The 12,523-nt window shown below is 42.4% G+C and overlaps 1 protein-coding gene across 1 annotated transcript in view; it reads right to left on the bottom strand.

The window, feature by feature from the left end:
• LOC139305646 (receptor-type tyrosine-protein phosphatase delta-like) overlaps window positions 1–12,523 on the bottom strand; it is a 123,473-nt gene that overhangs the window by 61,509 nt on the left and 49,441 nt on the right. The window contains exons 3-4 of the mRNA XM_070929563.1: window positions 4,494–4,639; window positions 2,410–2,551 (exon numbers count right to left, since the gene is read on the bottom strand). Coding sequence (XP_070785664.1) covers window positions 2,410–2,551; window positions 4,494–4,639 — 288 coding nt within the window. The remainder of the gene's footprint in view (window positions 1–2,409; window positions 2,552–4,493; window positions 4,640–12,523) is intronic.

Here is a 12,523-nt window from a genome sequence, read left to right as displayed (position 1 = left end):
CATTGGAGCCCAAATGAACTAAATGAACAGTCACTTCATATGTATTAGGCCTGGTGTAGTATCCCTTATCTTTCTTTGCTTATTTATTTATCTCTCCAATCCTGCATCACTCACTTGTGTGCAGGTTTAGTGTTTCTCCACTAAAAGGGCCAAAGGATGAGAGAAATCATTTTCTGCTGGTCATGGTGACTGACCAGACTTAATAAATGTGCAGTTGCATTTTCCAACCTGCAGTTTATGTCATGTGGAATTATGAGTAGCAACCCACCAGTGCTGTATTTATTGTACTGTACGAAGTAGTTTTGGAATGAGGAAGCTTTTTGGTCTTCTAAATAATATATAATGCATCCTTGAGGTAACATTGTGTTACTGCTCATACAGTACGCTGCCCTCACAATGCAGTGTGCCAGCTTACTCCCAGCTTCCTGAGAGTTAAAGTCATTCTTACGTTGGGTCTCTGAATAAGGGAGGAAATCAGTTTGGCTGCATTACAGATCTACAACCTGAAGTTAAAACTGTTGAAGAAAAGACATATATGGCCAGATAGAATTTATCTTATTGTAGTAATTTTGTATATCCTGTGTGTCTGTGGCCAGCACTGGCATCATTTCCCTTTTGTTTATATTTTCATCTTGCTTCCTTTCCTTCTGTCAAGCTAGGACTGCTATCACTGCTCACAATGATTATTCAGTTATTTTATTTATTATTTGCTTTTTAAAGGCATCACTACCAGTGAACAGAACAATACATTTCCTTGGTAACACCTACCAGACACCAGATGTGTACCAAATCTAAATACTCGCACTGGGTATGGGTTTAATCCCTGGTGTGTCATAGCAACTGGTGACAGAGGGGAGTGAAATGAACATATATTTATATAGAAATCTTGCAGATAATTACCTTTATCACTCACAAAGCCAGTATTAGGGGTTTGTATGTGTCCACTGGAGGCAATGTGAGGACAGGGAGCACACCTTTTTTATTTGCACCAAAGGCGAGAAAGAAAAAGCTCTTTGCTGTTTTTCTTTTTTTTTTGGTCTGTGATAGGCCTCTACTCACCTTCAATACATTGATGGGAAAGGAGAGCGAGCAGAAGAGCAAAATGGAAATGGTAATAAACATGCTAATGCTAGGCCGTGGAGCCGGGAAGAGCAGCCTCTATACCCGTCCCTCAGCTATCTACTGGTGTGTGTGTGTGTGTGTGTATGTGTGTATGTGTGAGTGTGTGTGTGTGTGTGTGTGTGTGTGTGTGTGTGTGAAGGGGAAAAACAGAGATAGAGACAGCAGGAGGGAACAGGAAATGTGCACAATATTGCATGTGAGAGCACACACACACACACACACACTCACTTTGTGCTGTAGAGTAAACAGGAGAGAGCTGCATGTGAACGTGCCACCTTTCTCTTTCAATCTGCCTCTGGAGACAGTGCAAAGGGCCTTTTGTTGGCTCATTGGTGAGATAAGAAGCAGGGGAGGGGGGCTTCAGAGACTCACAGAGCCAGCTTTTTTTCTATAGGATGGAAGCACCCCTCTCAATAGGAACTCATTTGCCATGTTGTGTAATTGTGGCACATAATGGAGCACACCTCATTCAGGCAGCCCAAGGCTTTTTTCTAAAGCCATTTTCTCCATTTACAGCCAAACAAGTCATGTTTCAGAGAGATATTATGCAGCCTTTTGAGCTCAGGGCCACCACATATTTGCCTTTGAATGGAATGTTGTGTGTAATCAAGATAAAATTTTGCTCCATGCTTATTATGAAAGAGGTACTGTGCACTGTCAACCAATTTGATATTTGTCATCTGACTTTTATTCTCTCTGGAAGTAAACAAAGCGGCTGACCTTTCCCCGCTTGGTTTGTTACACAGTGCTGGCTATTAACTGGTCACTGAAAGATACTGGCACTGAGGTACCTGCGGGCTAGAATACTACCATAAACAATGTATGCTTGTTAATCACATGAGAATGCACTGCTTTATTTTCTACACGGTCAAACGAATATCAAAGCTGAAGTGCAGAGATGAAAAATGACTGATTTGGAAATTATTGCTGAGCTCTTCCATTAAACCACCGCAGGCTAGGAATGGATGGCTATTTGCATAATTTAACTGGCATCTTAATTATTGTGTCAGGAATCTGTATGCAAATGACTTAAGTCACTTAGAAACGGAAACTTACTTGGCTAAATGGCTAATGGACTAAATCTTATCAAGTTAGAATACACAACGTGAGTGCAACCAGAGTCTCTAATTGGGTTTGACTGTGCGGGTGCGACAGCGACAACCGAGGAAAAGGACAGCACAGACATAAAACAAGGAAATGCAATGCTTACCTGAGTTAGCTGGGAGAAAAAGGGTATGTTAGTGGTGTGTGTATGGGTTTCTTTTGGGGTTGTTAAGTAGGACCTACCACGTAAAACAGTGAGTCTGGTGGTAGCGCTCGTCTCTCCAACACTGTTGGAGGCGACGCATTCATATATGGCTTCGTCTCGGGGCGTGCGTAATGGCTGAATTCTTAGCACTGAACCAGAGCCATCGTCGAACTCAATCACCTGCAGGTGCGAGAGACAGGATATGTTACAGGAGATTTTTTGGTTCACAATGGGTGAGGGACCTTCCGCAGAGAAACAAAAACAACACTGTTGAGGACATTTGGCTAACAACACTGATGGTGACTGACACAATGTGCTTCCTATGACAGAAACGAAAGCTGCTGCCTACCTTACATTGAACCCTAGTGATTTTGTGTTCATTTGTGAATTTTGTGGTTATGTACTGTACATGTAGAAAAGGTAACTTCAGGATCTGTGCAGTATTAGAATGCTTATAGATGACATGTAGCTACTGAGCATATATCATTTTTGAAAAAGACTTTTAGCTTGCATTGTAGGTATGTACTAGATCCATTTGTTATGTGTTCAGACGTGCTGTCGTCTAGTAAATCTGATGTAAAGTTCAACTGACTAACTTTAAGAATGGGGAAGGTTCTATCTTGGTCATAAAATTTTAGCTCGGTTGTCGGGTTCGAGAGTAGAATTTAAAATCAAAATGTGTCCCACTCTTAAAGTTAACATTCTATCCCTTGAAAAATGCATCACACTGGATTGTGTCAATGGGACAGAAACAAGCACAAACAGTTAAAAGTGGCTTGATAAACGGTTACGGACAGTTGTACCATGAGGTGAGATAGTGGTACAAAAGACAGGACCGACTGTTTTGGACGAACGACACATAAAATGCTCACAAACAGGTGTTTGTTGAAGCTTATTCAGCTATTTTTGCATGCTACATGTTGTATACTCACTGATTTTAGAAAGCCCTGTGTCATAACTCAAACTCTTTTAAGCATAGAGGTAGATTTCAATAGAAAATAGGCCTGAGACCTCGGCTACACGCACACGCACGCACACGCACACACTCGCACACACACACACACACACACGCAAAAATACACAGAGGCCTACGAACATTTTCAAAGTTCACAATATATCTGTGCACGTGTTAGTTAACAATACATTTCAACATTTCATTGGCCAAGTGGTACAGCGGTGTTGGCATTCAAGCTGACAGCAGGTGATGGTAAAAAACAGCCTCCTTTCTTAGTCAAAGCTGAAGAGCGAATTAGAAAGGAAGTTGTGAGACTTTGAAAAGGAAATGGGTTTTTGTTAGAAGATGAGGCGGCAGTGCATGATTGAATGGGCGCGGAATGGCGGCAGCCAGCAAGCCCTGTGAGGCAACGAGGGAATGAAAACTAGAGTGTTAGCATTCAACACGACGTGCGATGCAAACGCGATGAACTCTGATAAGATTAGATTTCTGTGGCCATGAGACGCAAAGAAGAGGCGGGAAGGGGTCTCCAAGCTCGGTTAAGCCATTGCTGCTGTGCAGTAGCAAGCAAATATGGCATCTAGAGCAGAGGAGGAAAAAAAGTGACACCATGATAGTCCCGAGGACTGACACAGAAATTAATAGAAATCTTATCAGTGTTCTGCGATGATGTGTTATTTCTCATGGGTATTGAGCCCAAGTGCAGATTAAAGCTGACCAGAGATCAAAGCTTCAGCCAAAATAAGGAGGGTAGGACATGCATTTAGATAAAGATGCCACAAAGCAAAAGGATATTTCGAAGTGAAAGCGCAACTCCCCCCTTTCACTTTGCATCAAGCTGGCAAATGTGGCGTGATGCTAATGTAGGTATCTGGGTCACACCACAAGTTGTTTCTCTTTTTTTATCCAATTGCTCTTTTCTTGTCTTTTATTTAATTACAAATCTGTCCCCAGATCTTTTGTATACTTGCTCATTAAAACTCAAGCATGTTTAAAAGCCTGGCCAGCATGGTTATTAGAGCCTGCTAATGCGTGGTGGCAAGTCAGGGCGAAAAAGCAAGCGAGCGGGGCTTTGGCGCGATGGATTATGTGCGAGCAGAGCGAAAAGCAGTGCTGAAGCATTCCAATTTTGTCGAGCATTTTACATCAGAACAATAGACCTAATACCTCAAATCTCTGGTTGCTGACTTTCTTCCCCTTCTTGTTCCACACGATCTTCGGCCGTGGATCTCCTGTGGCTTGGCAGATAAAGGATGCCACGCCACCTTGCACGCCTGTTTGGTCATTGGGGGTTCTTAAAAACTTTGGTGGTGCTGGAGAGAGACAGAAACAGAATAAAAGATAACAAAAATAGTTAGTGAGCATGCTAAGCATCGCAGACAGAGCGATCCATCTCTCTTATCAAGCCACATTTACTAGAAAGTAACAAAGTTGCAGATTTCAGCATGTGGCTGTTGAGAGGATTGTCTTTGGAGGTCAAGACGAGAGATTGCACTGACTTTATTGTGCAAGTGGAAACAGGTGATCAGTGGTTGAGATCAGTTAAAGGACAGAGGTCTTGGGAGCAGAGCATTTTATCTTGACCCTGGAAGTATATCTACGTAACTCCTCTCAAGGATAACTGACTGAGACGTTTAGGGAGGAATTCTTGGACAAAAGGACACATTTGTGGGCAAGAAAGAAGAGCTTAAGATCAATCACTGGAGAAAATATGATGCAGACTGCAAGATAATATACTTGATGTTTGATTTATTGTGAAATGTGGCAAGACATTTGGGTTTGGATATCAGTTATTTAGATAGAAAAAGAGTAGCAGTTGTGTCAAGGCTGCAAACTTCTGTGAAAAAGACTGCCTCTTCCCTCTGTGACAGTGAGAAGTGTTATTGTGGTCATTATGTGATACTGTCACAAAACAAAGTAAAAGTATACTGGGGTATAGAAACTGTTCACACAGGAAATATTTTGTTCACAACAACAACCTACAAAGAAGGCTATAAAGGACATTACAACCAATTTTTAAACCGTTGCTTTGTAATATGTAATGAGGTGTTTAAGTTTAACACATTACAATGCTGCTAAAAGGGGGGGGGGGGGGGGTTCTTATCATTTGAGTGAAAGGACGATTGTCCGCGAACTGGTCCTTTACGTGTAATTCAACATAAAAGTCATCTATCTTAACAAGCACGGTTGTACTAAATCAGTGTTCCTTGTAGCATAGGCTAGCATTTTCCAAACTGTTGCAGAGAAACAGAGGCTTGTCTATCGGTTCACTAGCGGACAACACTAATCTCTAGAAAACCACCAATCGGAACGGTGGCTGTGCCCCGTGCAAAGGAGACACGCACCTGATAAGGTCCTCGCAATGCTCTGATTGGCGATGTGAACATTCTGTTGCTCCTAATTGGTCCCTCAATTCAGTACAACAAGTCAAGTGTAAAGGCAATGAGGATAAAAAATGCTAAAAATGCAGGGGAGTGGAGGTGAGAGAATAGCTGAGTGGAACAGTGTTTGCTTTGTGTGGACATGGCATGGACGTTCCCATCTACTGTGGTGGTTTATACAATAGCATTTGTTAAGGCTCTGATCTCCACAACAGCGAAGAGAGCTGCACTCCTGTTCCTGCAGTTTGATTTTCAGAATTACAGTTTGCCAAGTAAAATCATTCAGGCTTTGTCAGCCAGTAAAATTCTCTATTCCAAGAATTGAGTTCCATTTCGTCTATTTTTTCCCCCTCCAGGACAATCAGTTCCTGCTCATGAGCTGACGTTTCTGTTACAACCGCCGGGAAAATCAAAACACATGAAAGTGATTAGTAATCAAAGGAGACCGTCTCTCCCTGATGAGATTTTGATTGTGAGATTTACATTCCGGCTTTATCATGATGATCAAGGCTAATTTCAATAGCAATAATGTCATAGTGCTAAGTCAGACCCCGTTAGTATTTTCCTCTGAAGTTTGAATGCCAGCTTCAGTGGGAGGTGCAGCTCCATCTGTCCCCCTGCAGAGCAACTGTTTGCCTTTTATCAATCACTTCAGCAGGCCATTAGGGGCCACACAGCTGCAGTTATGCCAACCGTCTGAATCACCTCATCTGTGTGTGTGAGAATGTGTGATCGTGCGTGTTGTGCCTGTGTGCAGACTGATTTCCCCTCCCAGATTGTACTGCCCAGTGGCTGCACTGCGAGCGAGGGACAAATTAACCTGCAGGATGCGCGGAGAAGTGACATAAGATGTGTGGTCAGCAATCAAATGGGCGAACAGATAAACAGGCGAGCAGCTGGGCTTCCACTCGGCAAATAGGTCTGGGAAATCACCTGATTGCCTCATGACATGCACCCGTTCTTGCGTGCACACACACACATTAACAACCCCCCCCCACACACACACACACACACACACACTTCTCAGAATGTCTCTCTCATTCACCGGCTGACAGATCTGACAGGTGGGCAGCAGAGTTGACACTGTGTAATTTGTACGCCGCAAAAAGCACCATTATATCTGCATTTGCACCTTATTTCATTGACTTGGCTGGGGTTTGGTGCTCATTGGCATCCAGCCAAGAAGGTGCTGATGGGTAATTGATATGCTATTGGGGCTGTTTTCGCTCCGGGGCCATCCATTACGGCTCGGTGCGTCTCCCTACGCCGGCTGTGATAGACTGCTAGGACATGTACGGGAGATCAGCACTGGAGGTGAGGGGAAGAGGGTGGGTGGGGGGGGGGGGGTTGGGCGAGTCATCGCACAATGGGGAGTGATTGAGGCGTGACATGGAGGTAATGGTGTTTTCACAGACATGGCCGCTGATATCACCATCATACCCCCATTTTAGGTCTGCCCGCTGACAAACATCCATTTTGGTAGACTCCTCACGCGGCCTCAGGTAGATGGAGGCTGATTGAAACCTCGGTTTTTCCCCGAACAATGGCGCGACTAGCACCTTGACAGCAACCAAAGATATGGTCTATGAACAAACATTGTGCAAACTCATGCACCACAAAGAAAGCTTTTACCATACAACCCTGATCATTCAGTGATCGTGTTGGATAATCTATGACAACACAAAAGCTTCTCTAATAAAAAAGTGGGAAGATTGATCTGCCAATTCTTTGCCTGTAATCATGTCAATTTGAATCATTGGGCATAGAGTATGGACATTGTTTTGCCTTTAATCGTATAAAATGAATCTCAATTGAAAGAACTACTATCTAGTAAAAGCTCCTGTTACCTCTGCTGCATGTTGGCATCTCCTTTGAGAGGTAACCATGATCTACATGAATTAATACCGTGGCTAGGCACCTGTTAATCCAGTGCTAATCTGTCGCCGGGACAAACAAATGAGAAGTGTAAAGCCCTGTCACAAGCTAAAAGGTTGGTGACATGGGCCCGTGCCTGCTCTCCCTTGAGGTCATTATGAAACCTTGTTCAAATTCGCTGCTGCTGGAAAGGAAGAAGCTCCTCGTAGCATCCTCTTGCTCTATTTTTCATGGATCAACGCCATGTTAATAATTTGGTGGCAGACTGAAAGCCTTCACTGTTCTGAAGAACACCCATGTCCACGGGGCTGAGGGGGCAGACTGTTTCATGATTGGAAATGTATATTTTTTAATGGATATACATACATGGAAATTAGAAGCCTTCAACAATGTGGGAGGTACAAACATAGAACATGACATTTATTACTATTGCTGCTACTGTATACTATCTGTCTTATCATTTTGGCCCTTTTTGAGCTCTTTTATAACCATTTAAATAAAATGGTCTCACCAATCAATCAAGTTGTTTTAGGTGATTATCCTAAAATGCCATCACCACACTCACTCACGTTTTTTCCCACCAAAATGGAGGCTAAATGTTTTTATCTTGAATCCCAGCCTACGATCACCCTCTTGCACATGCAACAGTTTACGAGAATTGTTAACGCGCTGAGGAAGTATACATTTACGATCAGGGCCATAACCAAATTAGTGTGTGATATAATTTTTAACGCATTACCAGAAAGGAGAAAAAGTAAATGTTGACCTGATCTGAAAAGAAAAAATCCTCTACTACAAATGCCAAAGACAGAGATGTCCAAAACAAAGCCAATGATACCAGACCTACAGCAGTAGTTGGAATGGGTTTCTTAATTGAAAACTAATTGGAAGTCAGGAAAAGCAAACATTTAAATAGAGATGGTCAACAAAATAAACAGAGCAGAACACTAAACAAAATCTGAAATGATACACAGAGTGAAACTTTTTAAAAGACAGTGTACCTAAATTGGCCTTGCATAAATTACATTCCCTGTGTTGGTGTTGGTATTCTGCTCTGCAGAGTGTAGGGGGAACTTTAAGTACCTGTTGCAGGGCCAGACTATAAGTTGAGTGGACTGTGTAACTGAGGACTGCAGCTAATGATATCATATTTTTTCTATTGCCATGTTGAACTTTAGAGGATAGTTGGGTTCAGAGCATCTTGCGGATCTGCATTCATTAAAAGTTTGTTTGATATTGGCTTAACTCACAGCCAAACATTGCATTTAAATACTCTCCTCAAATGGATCAGAGTCTGGGTTTCATTCATAATGGCCAAAACATTTCAAGTCAAGGACTCCGCCATAGACTAAAGTTTGATCTGCCAAGCCATTAAAGAGCATGAATCAAAGAGTGGAGAGAAGAACATTAATAAACCCACTTTCGGTTGGAACCTCTATTCGGCACAGACACCAGTCCAAAATGGCTCGGTTTTCACAATTATACTGACTGACATATTCAATTTCATTTGCATGAAAGGGGCCATTTCCTCTCCGAATCTTTAACTTGCAGGGTGAGGTGGGGTTGTGGAGGGCGATAATTAATCCTAACTCATTGGGTGGCAGTCTGCAAATACCCTGCTCCATTTGGACATACGGGTGGAAGAAAGGAGCATTTAAAGATGCCATTAACCTCATTCGACATCTTTAAGCCGCAGCATTTCAGTTCTGCGATATTGATGAATTGTCACAATGGCAGCAAGTGGCGCAAAATTGGACTGAAAGGGGTGGCTGATGTTGGGAGAGGGTAAAAGTCACCCATGTACTATATGTGCCTAGCACATTTGACTTTATGAAAGTGTTCTGAAAGTCCATTGCAGCAATATCATTATCATAGTATTCACATACAGAACAGTGCAGAGGGATGGGTTTGTTGGTGATTGTGAATGCAGTTGCGTATGTGTGGTTTATAAAGCAATGCCCTCTCTATGGATTAATTAACTGTCTATACAGTGTTCAGAAATATCTGACCCCATGCCAAAAAGAAAACTGACTGTAGCACACAGAGATAAACAATGCAAAAAAAAAAGAAAAAAAAGAGAGACGATAAACCACATACTAATCAATGGAACAAACACAAGCATAAATTATTTTCTTGGGGCACTACACAGCTCTCTATCTGCAGCATTATGATAAAAATGTGTCTTTTGTAATGCAGAGGAAACAAACTCCACATTGTATGTGCTCACAAAGGGTCTAGGCAGAAAGAAAGAAAAGGAATTGGAGCTTAATTAGAACTGTTGGCTGATTTGCATTGCATGCTCATCGGTAATCTTGCCTTAAATGGAAACTGAAATTCTTATTGCAATTAGTGATTACTTGAAAAGGGATACGGCCCCCGAATGATTGTTAATTACTGGATCAGGAATAGTACATTAATTCACTGCAGAGGTTTTAATGCAGTGCAATGATGGGGACCCGCTCTTCCATCAATATTGTGCTGCTTGTCACACATAATGAAGTTCATAATACAAGCCTTCTCCTACATTGCCCCCCCCACCCCCCCCCCCCCCCCCCCCCCAAACTGCTTAAATGTGCTCTGTAAGCAAAATTCACAACAGTCATTATGTAAAACTAATTCAATAGAATATACAAGAATGCAGCTTAATGACACATTAATATTGAAACTGCATATGGATACTAGGGCTGCAGGTCCATTTTGTGATAGGGTCAGGGTCTCTTATTTGGCTCATAAGCCGCTGAGAGTCTCCCGTGAATAAATAAATGCATATCATCACTTACGACGTGGCTTCAAAGGCAGGAAAACCACAACATGCGCTATAATACACAACTCACCAGCGTTATCTCCTTGCCAAATATTCAGCCCGATGACTAAAGTTGCAAAAATGATATTCCGATGGGACTTTCTTAACCCAAGTAAGTGTGTATTACTCATGCTCAGTGGCACTGCTATGGAAGGGCTGAGCTTCTGGCTATAACTCTGCGGGAGTTAGGGCACTTTAGCACAGACAACAGCTTCAAAAAGACTGGCTAATGCACTTGTCCCATATTCAATGCACTGACAGATTCTCTGACAAGATGGTGCCGGGGGGGGGGGGCTCCAGAGGTGCACAAGCACAACCTATCATGCACATGGGCACGCAGGCAGAGGCACACACTCTCACGGGTGTTAGAATATTCTTGCTGGATGGAGCGAACATTGCAAATGGGAGACCGACATTAATAAATTGGGAGGTGTGGGACAATAGAAAATTCTGGAAGGTTCCATTAAATAAATATAAAGGGTTATTTATGGAACAGTGCTCAGCTTCTTAGTCTGTGTTTCATGGGATGAGATGGAAGCTGAAAGGCTCCCTTATTCAATTATCATTGTAGATTCATAAAGGCAAAAACCTTTCAGTTGTGCAATGACAGCTACATCAGTGATGTAGTCTCTTCTGTAGTGTATTACAATGTTTGCAGAGGAAATATTGTACCCTCTCTACCTCTCTCTCTCTCTCTCTTCCTGTGTCTGTCTCTCTACCAGACACACACGCACACACAAGCTACCGCCATCTCCCATGGGACACATTAGCGAGGTAGAGGGATCCAGTTTGTCACTTAATAAAACGGCCCACTCAAACAGATGGCTTTGTTCAAACGGCCCCAAACGCTTTAAAAGCTGGAACTGAATTGCTGCTGTGGCAAATCAGACACATGAAAGCCCACCTCCCTTTGCGGTAGAAACCAAACAGAAGGAAACATATAAATATTGAATTGCGCCAGTGTCGGCGCGAGACTATCCGCCAGAGAGAAAAAAAAAAAAGACAGAAGAGGAGGGGGTAGGGAGGTGGAAAACACTAGACCCTCCTGTTGGAAATTCTGAGCATCTGGGCTGAGGTTTGTTGAACACTGATGCAAAACAATACAGAGGCTTCAATTTCAATAAGACTTCATTTTCATCTCCCCTCATTCATTACTTGTTCATTTGTGTTTGAATACACAAATCTGGGGCCAATTCGTGTGTGACCATTTGAAAAAAAAAAAACAGTCGAGCAAGAAGTATGAAATTTGGATTTGTTTGTCTTGTTTGTTTTTCCTCCAACGTCTGGGAAAAAAGAGAGAACATAGATAAGTAATTCTAATTGTGCAGGCTTACTCTGTTTGGTAGTCAGTGCGGTCTATTTGCAAAAAGTTAATTATCTGATAGGATAGGCAGTGGCAGCCACTAACACAGAAAGCCATTCGTTCATTCTGTTATCCACCAGGCAATGGAACGATTCATTAAATGGCAGCGCTGCGGCAAAATGGCCAATAGTTATCATGCTGGGGTTGCACTGACTTGAAAAGATGTTTAAAATGGCAAAAGTGATAAACATTCTTTGGCCATGTCAGCTTACCGTCAATGTTATGACGTGTAGATAATAAGAGAACGTGATTGTGTGTGATTCGGATGCTTCTACCACACATGTGATGTACATTTTCTGTGAGATTGATAAGAAAATATCACCCTGACAGCACGCGCAGATGGCAATCTGCAAAGCTGCTGGCAGAAATCAAAAGACATGGATGGGAAAAGTGGAATGGAAAATCAAATAAGCAACATATTTGACTGTCTTCATTCAAGAGAGAATTACACTATACTCGAGCCTGTCCTATTTCTTTATAGCATAAACTTCACATAATTGTCTTTGCCCTCAACCACGGAGCGGAAAAGCTTGCCTCATATTTGTCTCTGTAGGAGCAGAGATGGATTATGTAGCAAATCATTCCAGGGATTCGACATTGTATATTTAAACAGACTCTAATTTTATGGATAAGTAGTGCCAAGCCATTTCCGATGGATGCCAGTTGTCAGGCCATAAGAAGTGACACATTCCCTGCACTGTGTTTTCTCAGGCGCTTACAGGCAAACTAGCTCATGCTCCAGCAATCCTGCTAGATGACAACTGGCTTCCATTCA

This window comes from Enoplosus armatus, chromosome 23, assembly GCF_043641665.1.
Source record: "Enoplosus armatus isolate fEnoArm2 chromosome 23, fEnoArm2.hap1, whole genome shotgun sequence".
NCBI lineage: Eukaryota > Metazoa > Chordata > Actinopteri > Centrarchiformes > Enoplosidae > Enoplosus > Enoplosus armatus.
This window is presented reverse-complemented; position numbering and strand designations above follow the sequence as displayed.